At 37.3% G+C, this 24,001-nt stretch overlaps 2 protein-coding genes across 2 annotated transcripts; one reads left to right on the top strand and one right to left on the bottom strand.

Annotated features, from left to right (window-relative positions):
- Positions 1-5,104: 5,104 nt before the first annotated feature.
- Positions 5,105-11,216, top strand: amigo1 (adhesion molecule with Ig-like domain 1). The gene is made up of 2 exons (XM_058390725.1): positions 5,105-5,625; positions 5,998-11,216. The coding sequence occupies exon 2, from the start codon at positions 6,114-6,116 to the stop codon at positions 7,593-7,595; it is 1,482 nt and encodes a 493-aa protein (XP_058246708.1). The 5' UTR covers positions 5,105-5,625; positions 5,998-6,113; the 3' UTR covers positions 7,596-11,216.
- A 1,979-nt stretch (positions 11,217-13,195) lies between these two features.
- sypl2b (synaptophysin-like 2b) lies at positions 13,196-19,800 on the bottom strand. The gene is made up of 6 exons (XM_058390624.1): positions 19,564-19,800; positions 19,302-19,376; positions 18,098-18,219; positions 17,744-17,954; positions 15,731-15,922; positions 13,196-14,692 (listed from the first exon to the last, which is right to left on the bottom strand). The coding sequence occupies exons 1-6, from the start codon at positions 19,786-19,788 to the stop codon at positions 14,603-14,605; spliced, it is 915 nt and encodes a 304-aa protein (XP_058246607.1). The 5' UTR covers positions 19,789-19,800; the 3' UTR covers positions 13,196-14,602.
- Positions 19,801-24,001: the final 4,201 nt, after the last annotated feature.

Raw genomic sequence — 24,001 nt, 5'->3', positions numbered from 1 at the left:
AATCTTTCAATAATAACTATTTAAAAATCAATTAAAACATAACAGAGAAGGAAAGAGGAAAAGCTTAAAGTAAGCAAATGAGCAACACTGTCATTTAAAACAATGCAGGCTTAAAAACATTCTAATATTTATTTGATCAAATCCATAAATAACTGTTCTCATAGAATAAAAGAATCTATGTCTGAGAAGCTTGTGTGGTTTGGTGATTATGCTCATATTTATTAATGCTTTCAGTCATATCAAATAGAAAATTGGAAAATTTATTTATTTATTTATTTATTTAATTTATTTTTGTCACACTATAGAAAACGTGCTATAGATTCTGGTTTTGGAAGTTTTTTTGTTTTGTTTTTTTCCACGAGAAAGCATTAACTTGATTGATTTTAAGGAACAGTTTCTCTAATATGCCCTAACATTAACCACAGCAATGAGAGCAAGGGATCCTGCTGCTGGACCACCAGGAGGCTCAAGTGAAAATATCAATGATATGTGAAAATCTACTCAATTAAAAGAAGAATTATCCAGCTAAACTGTACTGGTGTGTTAGTCAAAAATTGCTACATTTTTAGTCATCACAAATGATGAATTTTCATATTTTTTTATATATATTTTTTCTACATTGATAAATGTGACTGCATGCTTTAAACTAGAACATAAAAAATGCAAATAAAAGGTTTCTGAGCAGATTCAACTGGTGTTTTTTAATATGATGAATATAGTCATTGGCTGGATGACAGTCATTGGCAGGATGACATTTATAACTAGTATTTAAGGTTTAAATGAAAGTGTATGGTAGAATGTAGGGTTTTTATTGGAAATGTAATTAAGCGAGAGAACTATTCAATTTTTTAAATAACAGCCAATTAAAGCATAAACGCCCCCAAATTAGTCCTTAAGTATAGGAAGGAAATACAGTTACTCAAGTATTTAATAGCCAAATGCAACTCTGCCACTACATCTGAAATGTCAAATTCAAACTGATTTCAAATAAATTGATATCAAATACCACTGAGCAGAAACTATATACATAAAGCTGGATCTGAAACACTAGACATCTACACCTCCCTGCTTATGTTACAGACAATCCCATAACCCCCCTGTAAAACCACCCCCTCTACACACACATACACATACACAAACACATACATATCTCTCGGTTATGACTGTTAGAGAGACCTCTGTTCAAATGAGTATTCTGAGAATTGCCACCAGAAGAAAACCATATATATATATACAATTCTTTTAGACATAAGCAGCATTTGTTTTATGCTTTTAAGAGCCATTTGGGTACATTATTCCCATTGTCTTCATGACAGGTGCACTGATATAGGATCATATAACAGCAATACAACCAGCTCAGTGAACATAAAACAAAAACACACACACACACACATACTATATATATATATATATAGATATAGATATAGCATTTTTTCTTACATTAACACATCTTAATTAAATTAAGAGTGCTTCGCTGAAAATTGTTATTTTTGAATGTTTTTGTTCCTGTGTTTGTTGCCGTGTTTGATGGTTTCTTGTTGAACCATAAACGATATTACACATCATTATGCTGTTCATGCTAATCTCAAACACGATCTCCTTTCAGTAAATGGACATTTAAATGGGTAATTTCCACCATTTTTCTCAAATATCATTCTAAATAATATTTCACTAGTAAGATGACCACTTTAGGATGAATCTCAGCTAACATAAAACCCTAGATCATGTCCTTATGTCCTTGTTCAAATTACAGATTGCTGTAATCTTCTCTTTGGTACAGCTGTCTTCAAGAGCTCCAATCATATGCATCCTCTCCAAAGATGCAATTCAATCTGGATGCTAAATATATCTATTTCAGCTCGATGAATCAAGTAAGCATATGGGTATTTATAGTAGATTTAGAATAACGAAGGCTAAGATTAAAGGCATGATAAAGGAGGAAGATGAGGTTTTTGCTATAGTGTCAAAGTAGGCCAGAACGTCAGTATATAAGGCCTTGTGCCAAAGTAGAGACAAGCATCCTTTGACATCATTTTTCCCAACCATCTCAAGCCATGCAGACATCGCATCATCTATCAAAGACAAAACTATCCAACAACCAGTGCACACGGACGATCACAACAGTTACCAGGCAACAATATCCCATTCACAATAGGAGCTGGATTCCAAAAGCTCATTAATCATTTAAAATGCATTGCATTTACATGGTCAAGTTAACTGAACATGAGAAGTGTAGTAACAAACCACAGAGAGTCATCTCAGGTACACTGAAAGTTCAAGGAAAATACAATGCTGAAACAGATGTGTTCATTAAGCACTTTAAGACATAGTTGCTTTTGGCAGGTGCTTTTTTTTATTTTTTATTTTATTTTCTAAATAACCGTTTAACCCCAACAGTGGTTTATGACCAAGGCTACCATGACAACTAGCTTTGCATTAAAACCTACCTCACAATGGCCTCGTAATTATCTGTATTGAAGTGCTCTAAAAAGTGTGTGTACAAAAAAAACTCCTGGTCAATTAGACATACTATATTTCTCAAATAATTAACAGTTAGTTAATTAACATTAACAATTAACATTAGTGTTGACCTAAAACAGTGAGATTTAATAAATCAAGTCAAGAAAATGATTAGCTTGTAGAAGTAGGAGAAAAGCCACAGCATTGCATTTATTTCAGAAATCAGAACTTCAATACACCATAGAACTCCTGCTTATTAGTCATTAATTAATCTGAAGAATATTATTTAGAAACTATCATAAATGATTGAGTTATTCTTATGAAATAGTCACTCTGAGTAAGTATTGGTCTTCAGCAGCTTTTTGTCAGCTTAAGGCTTTATAAAGTTTCTTCTGGGATAATTATTCGTTTTTCCTTTAAGGATTAGGCTTAAAACATAACTGGAGTGCCATTTCACCACCAGCTGTCCCCAGGAGAGACTTCTAGCTTGTACTTGATCTTAAAGAGCAGTTTAAAACCTTTACAACTTCACAGAAATTAATGATATTCTTAAGCTTACTGACATTTGTGCCAGTGCTATGGATGATAAACATTTGAAACGTTTGGAAATGAGGGCAGAACGCATTGGACAAAGCCCACGGCCGAATTTAGCCTAATATAACGCTGTCTCCCAGGGTGTAATTACAACCCCCCATGAGAGTGAGTGTGAACAAGCTGTGGGAGCTACTCTCTGTTCCCCAGCTGGGCCTGTCTAATGTGAAGGGAAAAGAACTCCTTCTCTTAAATCCAATCCAGTAGCTGGGGAGAGTTAACTGCTTTCATGATTTACTTTCATTTCAAGAGCATCCTAACACGTTTACATAATGAAGACAGATCATTAAAAGAAGCTAATCTTATTCCAGGTGAGCATCAAGAGCTAAGCTATAGTAGCAGCAATCCATAGCTATTACATTACTCTCATACTGTATTTGAGCAAAGTGACATTTTTCCTTTTGTTCTATACTGTTTTTGTCAAGCTTGAGTGCCCTGATTCTTACCATGAGTACGGCTTCATCAGGTTGCGTACTAAATGGTATATACACCGATCAGGCATAGCATTATGATCACTTACAGGTGAAGTGAATAACACTGATTATCTCCTCATCATGGCATCTGTTAGTGGGTGGGATATATTAGGCAGCAAGTGAACATTTTGTCCTCAAAGTTGATGTGTTAGAAGCAGGAAAAATGGACAAGCGTAAGGATTTGAGCAAGTTTGACAAGGGCCAAATTGTGATGGCTAGACGACTGGATCAGAGCATCTCCAAAACTGCAGCTCTTGTGGGGTGTTCCCGGTCTGCAGTGGTCAGTATCTATCAAAAGTGGTCCAAGGAAGGAACAGTGGTGAACTGGCGACAGGCTCATGGGTGGCCATGACTCACTGATGCTCGTAGGGAGCAAAGGCTAGCCCATGTGAGCCAATCCAACAGACGAGCTACTGTTACTCAAATTGCTGAAGACGTTTATGCTGGTTCTGATACAAAAGGTATTGGAACACACAGTGCATGATGGGTCAGGGCTATTTTGTCAGCAAAATGGGGAACACCACAATATTAGGCAGGTGGTCATAATGTTATGCCTGGTCAGTGTATAGCATACATTGTGGCTGAATGAGTTTAAAACCATGGAATCATACATAGAGTCCTGCAACTGAATTTATTATTATTTGCTTATCTTGTGGACCACAAATGAATGTTTAAAAATCTGATTCTCTGTAATTTTGAGTCCTGCAGCAGCCTGGCATCGCATCAAGGGTGTATTTGCTTCTCACCCCCTGTGTTCCTTGTCTAGGCTCTGATTTCACTACAATAAAACCAGATGAAGTGTTTCTGATAATGAGTCAGTTAATGTTATCTTGAGTCCTTGCATTCCACTAGATCCATAACATTAGGGCCTTAAACTCAGCTAGTGGAAAAACTAATTTGCTTACATGTAATTGTTTATTAGTATAGAAAAAATCTGAAGCTGTAACAATTGGAAGTTTCCACAGGAAAAAAAAACTATGCTGATTATTTTTATTTTTATTTTTTTAAATGCATGTTATAGGCATATTTCTGCAGCGTCTTGATATATAGTATTAGCCAAATGAAGTCCATTTAATTGCATCGTTGTAACACGTTGTAAATGGTGATGAAATCAGGGGGGCGAAAAATGAGTTCTGCATATCATTAATTCTGGGTGTGAATTTGCAGTCTGTTTATGCGTTTTGTAAGCGGATAAATGGACTCATTTTTGAGCAGTTGGTGATGTGTTGCTTGTGACGTACTGGACTGAGTGTAAGGTGGTCTGGTACCTAAAATGAGCCTGACACCCATGCTCTAAGTACTGCATGAATTTTTTGAATGAAAATCAATATGGATGGTCGTAAGAACGCGGTTTTTTTTTTTTTTTTTTTTTTGAATAGATGATGACCAATTAAAAAACCTTCTAACAGAATAATAAGCATGTTCATGCCAGAATTTAATGGCGTATCGTAGGATTTGGAAAGGATTGCATAATTTCAGGGAAAAGATAAACGTTTGTCCAGAAGGCTGTGTGAATGAAATCCGGGGCGCAACCCGAGTGTTTTTATGCGCGTGAGAAAGGCTGAGCGAAAGCGCGCGACTGCTCATGCGCCCCGCCAAGTCAGTGCGCGTGAAGAGATGCTGCTCATCAGATAGTCAGTGTGGCGTCTGATCAGGGGTCGAGCAGAGCTCATTTCTCCTTCTGTCACACTGCATCTGCAAGCCTCATGGATCTTCGGACGCTTAGGCTCAATTAAGATCTGAAATGGATTTATTCACATCTGCTGTAATACGTCTCGCGGATTATATGAAGACCGGTGTTGAGCGTGTCCTTTCTTTACGTAATGTCGTAACTATTTGCGCATTTATCCTTGGCCGATTTCAACTGCGATAATAAAAAAAACAAAAGACATCGTTCTTGAAACGTTCTCGGGGCATTTTTTTTTGAGTCCTGTTGGAACAAGCCGTTTTTCTATCGGTGTATCTCCTTCTGTTTTTTGTTTCTGAATGGGAAAAGCATGGCACGTTACTGTGATGGGCAATGGATAAACAAACGCCAGCTCGGGTCATTATTTACATACAAACCTTGATGTATTGTAACCCGAGGCGAAACCTTCTGGAGGTAATGTAGGATTACATGCACAATTTGGGTCTTTGTTTGGTTTGGTTTTTGTTTTAGAACATTGCATTACATAGACACGTTGAACGATGGGACAGTGCTTATGGGAAATGGTGCAATGCAACGCTGCTGTCTAGGAGCACTACAGGCCATAACATCTCACCTTTCCTTTCGGAAAGTGTTTTTATTGATCGTTGTTTGCAGGACGTTTCACTGAGAATATGAATTTGCTTTTAACGGCAGTGCACATAAATTGATCTCCTTTATGTGCCAGATGTTTAAATACCTTTGGTTTGTCTGTATGCATGTTTAAAAAAAAATTCCATTTGATTTCAACAGTACATGATCTGCTTTTTTTTGTTTTTCTGTTTTCAGCTTAAACTCAGCGAATCGATCAGAGCACTCAGTTAATCTCTTCATTGTGTTTAAGGAAGTCGTACAGAACTTATATCATCAAAAAACTAGGTCTCACTCTTGAGAGAGTGGAAGATATGCCATCCTCCATGGAACTGTTCATTAAGTGGGCTGTCTGCACTTCCCTGGTTCTTATCCGTATACCAGGGATTGACGGCTCAATAGTGAATTTTCACAAAACGTGCATATGTGCCAGTAACATTGTGAGCTGCTCCAAAATGAACTTAACTACTGTTCCAGCTGACCTGCCCAAGTACACAGCAGTGCTTGATCTGAGCTATAATGACATCACCAGACTACGTGCAGAATGGACCACATACAAGCTCCCCAAACTCCACAACCTTTTACTGAGCCACAATGGCTTGCATTTTATCTCAACTGAAGCTTTTGTTTATGTTAAGCACTTGCGCTACTTGGACCTGTCCTCCAACAGCATCCGCCAACTGGATGAGTACATTTTTGAACAGCTAGAGTATCTGGAGGTGCTTCTGCTCTACAACAATCACATCTCCCAGATTGACCGCACTGCCTTCACAGGCCTCAGCAAATTGCAGAAGCTCTACCTGAGCCAGAACCAGGTGTCCCGCTTTCCACTGGAGCTGGTTAAGGACAAGACGCGACTGGAAAAGCTGAGCTTATTGGACTTGTCTTCCAATCGGATCAAATCCCTCCCCATTCAAGAACTGCAGGACCTACCAGCCTGGCTCAAGAATGGACTATACTTCCACAATAATACGCTTATCTGTGACTGTGAGCTATACAGCTTGATGGCACACTGGTATATGCGACGACTGAACTCCGCTGTGGATTTCAAAGATGACTACACCTGCATAATGCCAGGGCCAGATAAGAAAATCTTGCATGTTTTTGAGCTAAACATGCATATGAACTGCAGCACATATAATGAATCAGTGGAGGAAGCCTTTTTAGAGCAGTCACTGGTCCTCAAATGTGACACACGGCATCGGGACATGTCCAAGACTTGGATGCTACCTGGCAATGTAGTAGTATCATCTGGAAACAACCAGACTGCTGTAGTACTAGCAGATGGCAGCCTGGAGATCAGTCCAATAAAACTCGAGGACTCTGGTCAGTACACCTGTTTTGCTGTAAGCGAATACCTTAATGAAACCCTGTATGTGTGGGTAAAGGTGCATAACTTCACTCTTAATGGAAACAGCGAGACCCTCAATACAGCGTACACAACTCTGGTGGGATGCTTGGCCAGTGTGGTCCTGGTGCTCATCTACCTGTACTTGACCCCTTGCAAGTGTTTCTGCTGTCCAGGACAAGGGAAGTCCAAGAACAATCATGAGGATAGTATTCATTCATCCATGCTCAGCGCCACGCCAACTCACGAGGATCTGGCAAGCAAAGCAGAGCCCAACAGGCATGTTGCCTTCATAGATCCCAAGGACCTCCAGGGCCAGAATGGGAAAGTGAATCGCAATGGGGAGGAGGAGCTTGAGGATGAGGCTAAGCATGGGAAAGGAAAGAGAAAGAAATCAGTGGCAGACTCTATTAGCTCAGTCTTCTCTGACACACCCATTGTGGTCTGAATGGATCCTGTCCAGATTTGAAGCTGGGCAGCCTTCTGTGATGGATGCAAATTGTGTGAGGTTTGTTCAAAGGCAATGAGTTGTTGAGACGTCTTTGGAAAAAGAGCAACAGAAATGCAGTTTGCACCCTTCAGCATGTGGCTAATTAAAGACAGTGTTATATAGCTTTCCTTTGTGAATTTGACAAGGACAACTTAGAGAAGCCTTTCCAGCATTTTAATCTGTAGCACTTAAGTATATACTGTGAAAAGGTCTCGCCATATACAGTAAGTGGACTTTTAGTAACATGTCACTGACAAGTGGGGAAACTGATAGGCAACATGGCAAAATTAATTTCTCCTGGCAAGCCTTATTATTTAGTAATATAAAAACCATATAAACCATATATTAGGATTCTTAGACTGCTGAGAGTAGAAAGATTATAGCTTTGTGTCCTGTAGCCATTAATACTTATAATATTTATTCCTCCCTTCCCCAAATGTTAACTTGCCAGCATCATCACTTTATATATAGACTTCTGTCATGAGTCATTGCTAGAGGAGTGGCATGCCATTAACTACCATTACGGTGAATGCTGAACACTGTCAAGTGCATTTGAAAGGATGTAGCAAAGGTTTGAATGTGTTCATAGAAATTCAGCACCTCTAAGCTTATCAATATGTCAAAACTTAGAAGAAACATGCTTTAATAGAAAAAGTCAAATTGGAGAAAGTCCAGTTGCTGCATTGTGATTACATTTCTATTGGTTCTTGTTGTTAATTATGGAATAAGATAAAGTAAAGTGAATAGGTGACATTAAGCCAAAGTTAACCTTCACTGCATTGTATGTATCTCCATAGACACTTGCAATAATGCCACAGGACAACAGCTTATGAATTTTAGAACAGAAAACATGCTGGAAACGTCTGTTAGATAGATGTCATTATCTAGCATCCTGTTCAAGTTTGGTTAATGAAGGTTTTGAGTAGTTGTAGCACCAAAAATTAGAACTGACATGCCAGCTGCCATGATCCCCAAGGATCACTGAAAATTGATGCCAGATGCACAATAGCATTTCTTGTAATCCCCAGCTTAAGAGTAAATTAAATCAGCATGTTGTGTGCACAGCAAATATATACCTTAAACAATGACACGTAATCACATTATGACTGCCATTCTCTGTCAGGAAATATGGCCTATTATTTGCACAATGCCATTTGCATGAGGCTGTCTGTCATGACAACCAGAGAGAGAGAGAGAGAGAGACATTTCCTGAATTCTAATAACCTCTTAAAATAGAATAAGGCATCTCTCCGGGTTTTCTCTAGTACACCAGGACAGTCCATAATGCAAACACCAAAACTGTTTTTCAGACATCTCTGATTCTCAAACCTTCTCAAGTTCAGGGTTATTTGCATATTTTGCTAGCTTTAGTCATTGCTGAGTCACCCATTGTCAGAATGTTTTCCAAATGATTGGCCTCATCGTTAACTACACCTGAAACCCTCAAAAGAAGCTCTTCGAGAAAAAAAGGAGAGAGTCTATTCTGACGTATTTATTATGCATGTCACTACCCAGTGTCACATACAGTAGGCTTTAATGAACGTGATAAACACAGTAGAAGGGTTCCTCAGATATAGCACACAAAATGAACATTTTACAGCAGTGGTTCCACGTCTATTCTCACATAACATGCATTCTATGTAGCATTCAGCTGTCATACCCTGTAACTCTATCTCTACACCATAATAGTTTCAACTCTCTGGCTACACATTTGCCTTGAGTGAGATAAGACGGTGGTTTGACAGTCATATCATTATTTTCAATCCCGCTTGGGTGAAGTCAAAGGCAGGCTAATTCAAAATACACTGATTCTCAATGGTAAAAACTATACCGAGGATACTAGCAATGGAAGTATTTTAGAGCATTCCAGTTACAATCTGTGTAATAAGGGACTAAAACCTCTCAGATTCTGTTTTCTGAAAAAGGGGAGAGCCCATCTGGTTTGCACAGCATCATCTCAGGAAAAAAAGTATCAGAAAATGAGAGCAGCTATGATGGACAGCGGCAGGCAGTGGGCAGTTCAGGCCTATTAAACGCCTCCTCAGCTGAAGCCAAAATCCTGTGACGTCCTCACCATCGTGATCTCTATGGGAAAAGGCCAGTGTCTCTGTTGCTTTCAAACATGCTTCGCACTGGCAAGAGACACAACACCCAAACAAGATCTAATGGCTTTTTAGCCCCGTGTCATTTGTTTTCCTTTAGTATCAGTCCTTGGATATTGTTAGATGGCAGCAGTATTCTATTAATCGGTTTATCATTGAGCATTTAATGGGCGGTACATCTGTGCTTTTGTGTGTTGCTTCTGTGTTTGTTTAAAATGTTTACCTAGAAGACATTGTTTTCTTAACCAGCAAGTCATCTTGTCTAAATTCCATGTACTTCTATTAGAAGTGCCCCAGTCACTCCTGTAGTTTAATACTGCTGGCTCTAATACTGTCACGTATTAGGTGTATCAATTTAATACAGCTGGCTCTGATATGCAGAAGGTACTGAAGAGCCTGTTTAGTTTGATCATGTGGGTTAAAGCTGAAAATAACTTGTGGGAAAGTAGATCACAGGGAGCATATTGGCCTCCTTCTTCTTTATATAGTGTTCTTTATGCTGTTGTCTGAATTCCACTTGTGACAAAAGTTGAGGTGTTAAGCATTTTATGACGTTATCTGTTGTAATTTATGTTTCTGTCATATGAAATCTTAAAGAGATGTTTACAATGTGTCTCAATAGGTCTGTATATTCAATTAAGAAGTTAGTAAATAGACCAGAAACTTCAGTAAGCCATTACAGACTGTACCTATGGAGGCAACAAAGCACTGTATCACTAAGCAGTAGGTTACATGCTCTTTTTCAGGAATACACTGTTATATGTAGAGACATTTGTGACAAAAAAAACCCAGAGATCTGCCTTGACTTTACATTATGCGCCTCTAATACCTTTCTTTAGGATAATGTATAATGTAAGCACACTAAATTGTGTATCAGTGTACCTATTTCTTACTTAGCCACTTTAATCCTGTTTGTGAATATGTCCTGGTCATTTTGTCTTTTTTTTAAGTGCCATATACTGTATGTAACATGTATGTAATATTTCACAACTCTGTATGTCAAGTATTTTATCTTGTTTAGTTTTGAATCTCTGGCTACTAAGAGACTATTGATATAAAGTGGCTGTGTCTGTCTGTTGTCTACAGTTGGATATACAAAGACTTTTAGTATATAAGAAATACACTGACCATGTCACAACCATTTCAACAAACGTGCTCGTCTTTAGTTTTTGTGAAAGTAAAAAACAACAAAGAGACAAATATATCCGGCTCCCGGAAATCACTTTAGTGCAAAGTGAATGTCTTGAAGGTAGTAATAGCTTCACAGTGGAAACATGGCCTGTGTCTCAGTAAGCATATTATGAGTGCAATATCCATTAGATGCTGCATAGTGCTGGTCCCGTTTCAGAGCTAGAGACGTTCTGCTGTATCGAGTCTCTATGGTAGACTGCAGACTGACTGAGAGAAGGGGAAGGCTATAGACAATTACTATGATGGTAAAATGATTTGCAAAACTAATAAAATGGTTACAGCTTCATTTTGGAGTCAGCTTTGCTTTTATGGTTCAAGCATTTACTCATTATTCCAGTTATATGAGTTCATATAGAAACTTAAATTCGTCAATAAATAAGTCAGTTTCTAATCAAGATATAATTTACGCATTTATCAGCAGCAGAACAATGCTGACACTTGCAGGCAATATTTATTAGGCATTTATTAGGTTTTAGAGAATCAGGATAGGTAATGTAACCTGGAGCCACGTGTTCTTCATGTGTATTTGTGAGTTTCTTCAGGGATCTCTGGTTAAATCCCACTACACAAATCATACTTGTAGGTGGATTACCTGTACATTTTATCCAAAGCTACCCATAACTGAGACAGGATACAGTTAAGTAGTTGCAGGGATAATGTTCCAGTTATTAGTAGCCCAATGCCTTCACAACTATATTCTGAAATATTCATGTCATTTATAACACACATAATAAACACATGCATGGATTTTGATTAAATATATATAAAAATATGGTTATGTTAAGAATCATGTGGACTACTAGACCAGGTCTTCGTTTGGGTATGACATATACAGTGGTAAAACAGTGCCATCTCCTGGTCACAGAGCATAACTACATGTATGACCGCTAGGAATTGTTTTTAAGTGTACTTACTACTAAACTTAATTAAGTGCAATTATTTTTATACCTGAACGCTGTTCAGCTAAATTTGGTAAGACCTGAAACATTTCTATGGTCATATGCTCTACCTGTGCACAGAAATTTGCGCTGTATGAGGAGTTTTAAAGGCTACCATCTTTGGCTATTGAAAAATAAGGAAAGGATCAAAGTTTTAAGACTTCTTGATTCTAAGTAGTGGGAATGTGATCTTGCCAATAATCTGTAAGCTGGATCCTGTGGCATAGCTGCCATTGCTGAATTCTGTGCATTCAAGTCAGCCATGGGGCAGCACATACTGGGCCAGGGAGCTATACCATTCTGCCAGAGAGATTGTATTGGCTACTTGGCAGTGGTGAAGACATTCAGTTGAACCTCCACTACACGAGTGTACAGTCCTGTAAAACCTGAGATTCTGTACAAGGTAGACAGTCTACTGATTTTCATGGATGATAAATCTGACTATCACAAGCCACTGACCTTATACCACTTTGGAAGCACAGCACTACAGCACAGATTTTGTAGGAATGGCTTCTGAGGTGTTTAAGGACCAAATAAAAGTTGAGAAAGGACTAGGTATATATGGATATATATACTGTCCTTTCTCAACTTTTATTTGGTCCTTAAACACCTCAGAAGCCATTCCTACAAAATCTATCTATCTATCTATCTATCTATCTATCTATCTATCTATCTATCTATCTATCTATCTATCTATATATATATATATATATATATATATATATATATATATATATATATATACATACATCTTTAACCCTGCAAAACTAGTATATGCTTGCAGTTGTAGATGATGTTGCTAAAAAGTGCAAGTAATAATCTTATGGTGTGAACACTTTTGCAACAAATTTCTGTTTACTTGTTTATTTATTTTTGTTTAATTAATGTTTGTCTCACTATAAAACTATTATATTGCATGAATCCAGACAACCATGTAAACATCCAGTTTTAATTCCAGTTGTAACACTGCAAGATGTGGAAAGGTTCAAGGGGGGTGAATACTTTGACCTAGTCTAATTCCTGACTGAAATGTTTCATAGATGTTATTTTGGAGAAAAACACAGAGAAGCTTTCTCTATAATTTTGCCAAGGCAAAGCAGATTGGAAATTGGGCTGTAATTACGTGTGATGGAAGATTACAAGTTGTGTAGTTCTTGAGTAGTGGTCTCGTAGCAGCCATTTTAAGTGGGTCTGGAAGGCAATCTGATGCTAATGAGCTGTTTACTACATTTACAACTGTGCTTCAGAGACAAATACCCGTTTAAAGAAGAAAGTTGGAACTGAATCCAGGGCGGGTGTTGACAAAAAAAAAATAACAGAACACAACTTGACTTCATTCATTTTACTGAAAGCATTCCATGGACAGGAGATTCTTGGATGTAATTCAACTGCAAATGGCCGATTTTGTGGTCAGTAATAATCTTTGAGAGGCACTTACCACAGCACACATGCACTTGACATAAATATATCAAATATACAGCATCAACTAACAAATTACCACCAGAATCAGTAAGTACCTCACATGTCAATATACTTATTTTAAAGTGCTTCACAGTGGGATTTTCCTTTAATTAAAATATGGTTGTGTCATGTAGGTCTTACAATCACCCAATAAAGTCAAAAGTTAATTTCACAGTAAAACTATTTAAATCTTTTCTCTTTTTTTTTTCTTTGGTTTAACAGATTCCTAACCACATAACTCTATGAACAGGTTCATCAGTGCATACAAATAACAAAATACTATTGTTTTCTATACAATACAGTAAAATATAAAAACAATACAATTTGCCAAGGCACATTTGGATATCGTACATGCATAACAAGTGAACAAAACCTAATGTCATATGTGCATGAACAGGAAACCATTCATTCATTCTAAATCATTTAATTAGGTTAATCAAAAATAACAGCAAATCAATGACATTACTTGAGTTAAGCAATAAAAACATCAGTGGTACTGAATTTTTTATATATATTATATATATATATATATATATATATAATTCTGACCTCAGTTAAAAAAACAAAAAAAAACAAAGATGAAATCTTATTCTGTTTCATGAGAGGCCTGTAGGAAAAAGTAAAATGAGAAAGAAAAAAAAAAAAAAGGCAGCACAAATTCATATTGTAATTCATACTGTATGCATAGTTCCTTCTGTAACAGATGTCCCCAAATCTAACCGCAACTAAAGCTACTTTCATGGTTCACTGGTCATTAGAAAGCTTAACTAGGAAATTTTCTTGACAAGGTATTTTTTATGATCTAAACCCCAAGATATACATGATACTTTTTTTTTTTAAAATGCCTAAAGTTTTGTGAAAAGAAAAGGCCCAAAGTACAAAAGGGTACAAAATTAATCATCAAAAACAGGAAGCTCTAGGCTGAGGTCACTATGGTTATTGCCTACTAAAACCATGGAGGGTGTGTAATGTGTGATTTCTTTTGAATGCATGTTTAAATCATATTTATGAGCCATGTATATGACTATATATATTTTCATCTTCTTACGCTTGATTTCTTCAGACTGACAGCAATTTAGAGCAGGGAAAATGATAATATACTACTTTCAAACGATTGTACTAAACAACGATACTGTAAACCAAACCATTGCTTCCTGTAAATGTCACACAGGAAGTTTAGTGACTGAAACACAACTGTCAGAACTGCAAACGATAACTGTGAGCATAGCCGTTTCTCTTTCTCTTCTCCTCAAGGCTGTCTTCTTGTTCCTTGCTAACTGGGTGAAGGAGTATGGAAGTGTGTCTCCTTAAAAATGAACCAGCAGTTTCCAGCCCATAAGATGAGGTTCAGAAACCCAGCAATCTAGAAAACGTGCAGAAATAGTTCTTTAGGGAAAGACATTTAAGCATCTTTATTTAGGTGCACTTTTTGAATAGATCAAATTTACAAAATTTGCATTCACATGTCATTTCTGGTAGAAGTACAAAAATGCAAACAGTCTGTTCAGCCTGAATATGTGTAACTATCTCACCTGACATGTAGAATGGCATTACTCAGCCTTATCAAGTCAACAATTGAAACACCTACATTAACCTGTCTTGCTGAACACTAATGTAAGAATTATTTGGGGGAAAAAACAAATAAAACTGTAAAAGAAACACAGTGTATGCCTGAGATGGACAGCTGTTTACAACTGGTATTTTCATATGTCTCAGAAACGGCAGATACAGTATCTCTTCAAAACCAGGCTAAAAAAAAAAAAATACTGTCATCATTTCCTTTTTGTCATTCTCATGCTAAATAAGTAATAGCACCTGCAGCTCCTTGATGAAATGTATTGATATGCTGTATTTTTTTACTACTTCATCAGGAAACATTCTATGAGGGCACTAATTAATTCAACTAATTTTGCAGTGGTCTTGATCTTAGGCTGTAAAATGGTATCTAGGGAGTAAAAAGGGAAGTGCACATTTACACAACAGAAGGCACTGCTAAATTAAATGTTATATCATTGAATGGAATTGTTAGAATATATTAAAGCCGTCAAGCACACAAGTTATTAGAAAGCATGGAAATAAATCTCTCTTTTCGTTTGTGTGATGGTTGAAAGCACTTAATTAGTTGAGTAAATAAGATCATGCACAAAATACCATATGGCCAGTTAACAGTACAGCTTTTTTTTCTTAATCTAAATGAGCCTGATAGTTTATGTATACTCTTTCTTGACTTTTTGTTTGGTACTGGCTAGTAATGATCACATATGGTCATGTGTGATAACAAATGGTCATGTGATAACAAATCACATTATTTTACTTCATATTTATGATATCCATAAATACAGAGTAAAACCATCGGAAGTTTAGGACTCCACACTAGCTACAGTCATCGAAGCAGTCTTACCACTGAAGAATTGAGGGGGCCGAATTGAGGAATGGCACCCGGTGTACACTTGTTTGACTGACCCTTACAGACAGTGATTATGGACATAAGTTCTGTTGTACTTGTAGACCATTTCACATCAGTCAGGCCTTTTCCCCAGGCAGAAGAAGCCACCAGCCACAAGAACGTGAAGACTCCAGTTATTAGCAGATCCTGTGGAATGAAGGCAGGGATATACATGAATGATAACATTAATGATTGCTGCATACATATAATCTGCTTGGCTTCACATGAATGTCTACCTGTACCAAACATGGTCAGTTGTATGCTGATTCCTCTCCTAATTGTTTTGTTCAGGTTCTTCAATCACACCCATTGCTAACAAGTGTCTAAAATCAAGCACGCAGACATCCTCTATAGACAAACACTGCCAGTGGAATGATGAGCTCAGTAACTGGAGCGCTCAGTGACTTTAAACATGGCACGGTCATAAGATGCCACTTTGAATGAGACCTCTGCTCTGGTAGATCAGTGCCAGTCAGCTGTACGTGCAATGATAGAGACATGAAAGCAACAACTCAGCTACAAAGCGACTCTGAATGGAGCTACCAATTGCTGAAGCATGTAATGTTAAAAATCACCTATTCTATGTGCAGCACTCACTAGTTGGAAGCAATATCACATTTGAAGCTTCATACAATTGGTTTCCATGGCCAAGATCACTATAAGCAATGGCAAGCGTTGGCTGGAGTGATGTAAAGCACACCACCACTGGACACTAGCGCAGTGGATACATCTTGTCTGCAGTAATGACTCATGCTTCACTATCAGCAGGCTGATGGATGAATCTGGATTTGGTAGATGTGTAGTATGCAACAGCAGCAATAGTAAGATTGGTGGAGGAGGAGTAAGGGTGGGGGGCTGTTTTTCAGGATTTGGGCTTTAGTCAATTACTTCCAGATAACAGATAAGATAATTGTGAACTGCAGCATTAACAAAGACATTTTAGACAATTGTATGGATTCAGCTTTCCTGTTCCAGTGTGATAATGTCCCTTGATGGGTTTGGTTTGGAGGATCTCCACTGGTCTGCTTAGAGTCCTGACCTCAACCCAAATGAAGAATTTGGAATGAACTGGAATTTTGTCTGTGAGCCAGGTTTCTTCATTCCAACATCAATGCCTGACCTCACCAATACTCTTCTCACTGAGCAGGCACAAATTCTTACAGACACACTCCAAAATCCAGTAGAAAGTCTTGCCCATTACTTTGCAATGGGATGACCAACAAGCTAATATGTGTGTGATAGTTAGGTGTCCACATCCTTTTGGGCATATTGTGTAGTTCAGTGTTTATTTCAGTGTTTTTGGTTTCTCTGACAACAGAAAGATGGCACGTCGGTAGGGTGTTCATTCATTTAATCATTAATTCGTCTTCAGTAACAGCTTCAGTAACATGTTGAATATTAAGATTTTGCCCACCACAGATGTAAACAGAGGTTATTTGAAGTGTTCCTAATAAAGTGGATGGTGATTGTATAGCTAGTTCCCCATTGCTTCTCAAAATGTCTGTTACTCCCCCTCTTGCAACTTCTGTCTATAAAACACACCCTGCTACTTTTCATTTACACATCAGTGAGAAATGTTAACTTCTACTGCAGCATTAGCTGCCCAGAGGTTTGAACATCATGTGGTTCAATCAGGTCACATGACCAAAAAGACCCAAATAATGTGTGGTTCTTTTTATATTGCCACATTTTGTTCAGTTTCCTAGTCGCATGTCCATTGCACAATGATAAATTACAAACAGGAAGTAAGCCAGAGGTTATAAATGCAGACCTACTTATTGAACACAAGTTTTACTTTCAAATGAAAGGTAACACTGTGCTCACAAAACTGAAAACCACATATTGTTTCAAATAAATGACGGAGACTATTAATATTAAGCAACATGCAGGCACTTTAAAGCATTAATGTAGTTAATAAAATCAAGCTAAGTGCAGATTTCAATTCATAAAGCGCTAAAGGAGACTCACAATCATAGGTCCACGTTTTGATTCGCTATATACTCGATAGTAGCCAACATACACCACAAGTATGCTGGTACAGTAGAGGAAGGCCAGGACTCCAACTGCAACAAAGAACTCAGCTGAAGATGAATAGTCTCCGGTCAGATAGTACTTTTTCGTTTTTGGTGATGTTTTGTTGACTTCACAGGTTGGTACATCAAACCCTGGTTTATTAAGTCTGTGGGAGATAAGACAAAGTGGGGTATGTGTTTTTTTTTGTTTTTTTTTTTCAAAATAAAGAGTCAAACTGAATATATTCATTGATACCTAGTAGTTTATTAGAGCTCAGTACAAAATGTAATAATGCTTAATAACATTTACCTAAAAGGGTATTCAAAGGAGATATTGATCTCATGGATAACACCAATCCCTTGACACTGGATATTAAAGCTGGTAGTGCCGGAATAATTACCAGTTGATGCAAATGCAAATATGACAAATGCCTGTGGACACAGTGCACAGAAACAAACATAGTAAGAGCAGAAGAGACAAGATCAAAGAAGAAGCCTTTGCCTTTGGACAAATGCCTCTGGATAAATGTAACCAAATGACCCATATTTAATAATAATAACAATGTCAAAGTTCCTCAATTGATTATGTACATTTGTATAGGATATAGGTGTAACCGAATAAGCATTTCCGTCTGCGTGGGCAGATAGCCCACAGAGTAACAAATCGACGGAAATAAAGAATACTTTTCCAGAGAAGTGAAAAGTCAACTAACTAGGCCTGAAATACCATCTAGAGTAACAAAGGGGAAGTATAACAATACAGCTCACATTTGTGTATCATATACTTTTGCTCATACTTGTATGTCTGGCAAGAAAGGTTAAAAAAAATCCGGTGTGTTTAATAAGCATCATAGACAGAGACAGAAAGTACACCGTTTCCTGAAGGTGTAAAGAAACCGCAACTCAGGCCTACAGAAAGAGATGAATTTACATCACAATAGAAAATACACAGCACAAATGTTCCATTACTGAATCAGAGCCGTTACACTAGGTCTAGTAGGAAGCATATAATCACTGTGTTATTTTTTTTTTATATATATATATATATATATATATATGTTATAACTTTTCAGATTTTATAATAAACATGTGGGAGTCAGAGGAAGAGGTAGGTCAATGCATGGTTTGTTGCATGCTGTGTGTTTTCTGGGGTGTAATGCATAACACTCTTTACTGTAATTTTATACAGCACTTGACAATGCAATACATGTTAAAATGTATAATACTTTTTGGTCTATTTTTCATTAAAAAAAAAAAAAAAACCCATTCTTCACTGATTGTATTAGGTACGATTTTTCATCATTTGACGCCAGTCTCCTGTGGTTGAACTACACGTTTTGAGGAAATGCAAAGAATGTACTTTTTTGCGCACTTTCCTCACATTTCGTGAGCAGCTTATTCCTCGAGAACAAAAGCCTAAAGCATCAGAGTTTATACTGGATTTAACAAAACATCAAACACTTAGATAACTTAGATCGAATTTTGCAGCTAAATATCGAAAAATCTCTACTTACCCATTCCAGGATGCGTATAAATCCCAGCGGCTCTTTTAAAGGTCTGATGTCAAAGCAGAAAGCTGACATTATTTTCTGAAAGAGAAATATATTATCAACTGTGTCAGCTTCCTCGCGCAGCTTTATCTAGGTTATATCTCAACCCGGTCCACCTCAAGGGCGTGCTTCCCCCCCCACAGTAATTTATCTAGCTACCTACTTGACAAGCATTCCCAAGATTAGTTTTATAGACGGGATTTATTAAAGAAAAAACCCGACATACCTCTATATGTCCGAGAGAAGAGATGCACAAAGTTGTCACTTTTTCCTTTTTTTCACTTTTTTTCGCAACAGAGGCGGTCACGTAATTCTTGACGTCACGCTCGAGGGCTGGACAAAAGTTAAAGCCTCCTTGTAGAAAGGTGGCGCAAGTTAGACTGTTAGCTGGGTAGTGAGCCACAAGTCTGTGATTTATTTGACTCTGTAAACTACGTTGAGTGGTCATCATCGTTTTATTGTAATTATTAATCATTTGTAAATGTATTTAATTTTATATTTAATTTTTATTTTTATAAACTATAACTATATATGCTGTTTTAGCTCATGCGCCTCACAAACTATTCAATATGACGGCTGTATTAATTTATTTGGTAGGCTCTTCTTCTACTTCTCCTCCTTCTTCTTCTCCTCCTCCTTCTTTTTCTTCTTCTTCTTCTTCTTCTTCTTCTTCTTCTTCTTCTCTTCCTCCTCCTCCTTCTTCATCTACTTCTCCTCCTCCTTCTTCTCCTCCTCCTCCTTCTTCTTCTCCTCCTCCTTCTTCTTCTTCTTCTTCTTCTTCTTCTTCTTCTTCTTCTTCTCTTCCTCCTCCTCCTTCTTCATCTACTTCTCCTCCTCCTTCTTTTTCTTCTTCTTCTCCTTCTCTTCCTTCTTCTTCTTCTTCTTCTTCTTCTTCTTCTTCTTCTCCTCCTCCTCCTTCATCTACTTCTCCTCCTTCTTCTTCTCCTCCACCTCCTCCTTCTTCTTCTTCTTCTTCTTCTTAATGTCTCTTAACGTAAAAGAGCAAAATGCTTGTTGGTTAAAGGTGTTTACAGTTTCATTTCATACATTTTTAGATTTTAAGTTTATAAAGTCATACTGTGCAAGATCCCAATAAAATATTGGACAAATTCTATAACAGGCTGTGTAATTATGAGAGAACTGTGGTTAAAAACTTCTACGTTCTGCTTAAGTCATCGGTTAGCACGGTCTGGGCGCATGCTTGATGTAATAAGAGTGGGTTTTTTTCAGTGCTTTGCGCATGTTACGTTTATGTTCACCTTTAGAAAATACGCCATTACCATATTTTAGCCATCCTATGAGTTTAGCATCATCCCATGCCCTATAGCAGGGATGTACAATCTTATTCACAAAGGGCCAGTGTGAGTGCAGGTTTTCATTCCAGTCATACAGGAACCACACCTGATTCCACCAGTTTAATCAACTTGGCTTTCAATAGGCTCAGGTGTGGCTTCTGCTTGGTTGGAATGAAAACCTGCACCCACACCAGCTCCTTGTAGACAAGATTGGACACCACTGCCCTATAGTATGAAATGAGTATAGAAATAGTACTCCAAGTAGTAGCAGCTGTTACAATGAGATTTTAATAACACATTATATCTACAAGGCTCTAAATGGTTTAGCTCTCATGTATTTAGTCAGTCTTCTAACACATTACAATCTATCACACTCCTTGAGATCACAAAACTCTGGACTTCTGGTAGTTCACAGAATATCAAAGTCTACAAAAGAGGGTAGAGCATTTTCATATTTAGCTCCTAAACTAAGGCCAGGCATACACATAATACATCCCATAACCTTGAACTCGAGTACATCTGATTCAATGCACACTATCATCTAGTGCTGCTAATATAATGAAAAGCAGCTACGCTAATTCCTTTCCACTTGTTCCCTTTTTTACCCATCCCGAAGCACCTAGAGATTGTGCCAGCTCCTGTAGACAGAGGCCAACCCTGCGAGGATCCTGAGGCATCCAGAGATGGACCAGCTCCAGCTGGGTTCTGCTTCGTGAAGATTTGGGTATTCAAAGCAACGCTGCAAACCCTATGTGGACTTCCTCTTAATTAATACACACATAACATTCTACATATGCTGTATCTGCATCACACAACTGACTGTACATAACTGCAGAAAGGACATTGTTCATCTCCAGTGTTTAGAATAATTTATAATTACACTCTTCGGTTTCACCCGGATGAGGATGGGTTCCTTTTTGAGTCTGGTTCCTCTCAAGGTTTGTTCCTCATACCATCATTTCCTTGCCACAGTCACCTCTAGGCTTGCTCACTAGGGATGATTTTTTCTAACATCTAGGACTTTTTCCACTATGTTTTTTTGTTTCTAATGTTCTGCACTATACAAATAATTAAAAAAACATTAGACAACACTAGAATTACCACAATAGTATTCACCTGCTGGTCTCAACTAATGACCAAATAATTCTATTAAAATATGCATTTTTTTGACAGCAAAATATCATTCAGTGTAAAACCTGCTTAAGATGTTGGCAGAAAATGCCTATGAGATTCTTCTTTGATACACACATAGATATAGGTCCCCATTATGGTTCATGGTTTAGTTGGAACAATTTGGAAAAATAGTTTTTTGTTATTCTTTTTAAACAGTAATTTATTATTATACTTTTGCTATGAATATTATTTATTCTATATTTTTTTATTTTTGTAAAACTGCTTCAAGACAATGTCTATTATACATATATACAGAGCTATACAAATCAGATTTAATTGAATTATTTCTACAGTAGCTGCTCATTAGCTTAGAATGTGGGTCCTTCGTGTAGATTTGGTTATTTCCTTCTAAACCATCCTTTTATGTTGAAAAGATCTTTTTTGATCTTGGCTCCAACATGCACACCAGGCCAACATGTGGGCATATGTGTGTGTGTGTGTCTGTGAAAGAGAGAGAGAGAGAGAGCTGTTACCCAACTGTCTGTTCTCTCAAAGGAAGTGTCCTGCTACTACTGCTAGAAAGAAGAAGAAACTGCTGCGGTCCAGTACCAGTCCAATTTGAGTTTGCAATGGGCAATACATTTGCAGCAAGATATCAAACACAGTTGAAAACTAGCTTTAATTCACTGCTACATCACCCAGTCAAGTCACTTAATATGGATTCAGTGCGAGATGTGATCTCTAATGCTATTGGTCACTATGGAAATTATTCAAGCCCTTCAGCAAGGCCCTGCTTTTGCTTCCTGTTTCAAAAAGATATACCACATCAAACGCTGTTAAAGCTTGGTTCATAGCCCGTTTAATGGGCATGTCTTTGTTCTTGCTTCACCCAGATGTAACACTGTATGCGGCTAATTATTTAACAAGATGCAACACATTTGATTCATTACCTTTTTTTACTCTACTGTAAATGAAATATATTGCATGGAGCTTGCACTGAATGTGCATTTGTGGGATGACAACTTCTTATGGGTGTGAAGATCGTCAGAATAGTTTTTGTATACTGAAATGACAGTATATAAAATAGAATATGAGAAAACTCAAATGCACTGGACAAATGAAAGGAAAAAAACATCTGCAAACTTTTGTGCACTTTTCTTTGCTTGTGTAAATCTAATCGAATGAAGATAGGCAGATCCAGACTGAAACAAAAGTATGGAGCAAAACATGTTATACAAGAAAGGGGGAAAGCTAGTGATACACATTTATCTTATAAGATGCTGTTTAAAGAATTAGTTTAGTTTACTATTCTTCATCTGACATTGTAATCCTAAGCCTAATCTTTAGAAAAAGCATAGTGTCACTATAAAGATGCATAATTTTCAATATTGTACAAGAATGTGGATGACCCTGTTTTCATCAACACTGGATGTCCTTGCTGTGCAGATAATCTGCTTTTATTTGTATAATCCTCATCTGAAGCTCACATCCCTAGTTTTTCCTGTCCACACCCTGCAACACCCCTGCTGACCATTAGATCTCTCAGGTCCATTTTAATATTTACAAATCAGGCTCAGTGTCCTCCTATATAAAGGTCTGTTTCTGCAACATTAACTCATCTTCCTATTTACTTAGCAGGCTGAGCTGCATAACAGAGCTATTTTGTGGCAGCACTTTTATGTTTTGCCTTTGAACCAATCAACTATATTGTGTCTTCAGATGATCTTTTATATACTGGATGCTTGTCATAGTTTTTTTCAACTATAAAATGTTTACTGGACACTTGAATCCTCACTGATCCAGTTTCATAGCTTAGATAAAACTAAATAAGTTCTTTGGAACACTTTGTGGTGGCAACCACACAATGGTTCCTATTATGGAGAATCACATGATTGAAGTCATGAGATATCCCATGCTACAGAGCCTGCTTGCAAATCACATGCACACAAGCAATCTAATCACCATTGGCATCTACTATTTGGTTTGATGGGTATTTGTTGCAGTAGGTTTTATTTATATAGCGTTTCTTTTATGGTCACTGTACAGAGTTGAATAGAGAGTAAGCATGAATAAATACGCATCAAATAAGAAAATCTCATACCAGAAGACATTATAGAACTAAGAACATTTGGATAGAAGTACATTGAGCTGGACAAAATGTTTTATTATTATTATTATTATTATTATTATTATTATTATTATTATTTACATTTTGTGATTACATTAGTAAAGTTATCTGTGCCACATTTACCTCTT

Source organism: Hemibagrus wyckioides, linkage group LG05, assembly GCF_019097595.1.
Source record: "Hemibagrus wyckioides isolate EC202008001 linkage group LG05, SWU_Hwy_1.0, whole genome shotgun sequence".
NCBI classification, from domain to species: domain Eukaryota; kingdom Metazoa; phylum Chordata; class Actinopteri; order Siluriformes; family Bagridae; genus Hemibagrus; species Hemibagrus wyckioides.
Note: the sequence above shows the minus strand (reverse complement) of the source record. Positions and strands in the feature narration are given on the sequence as shown.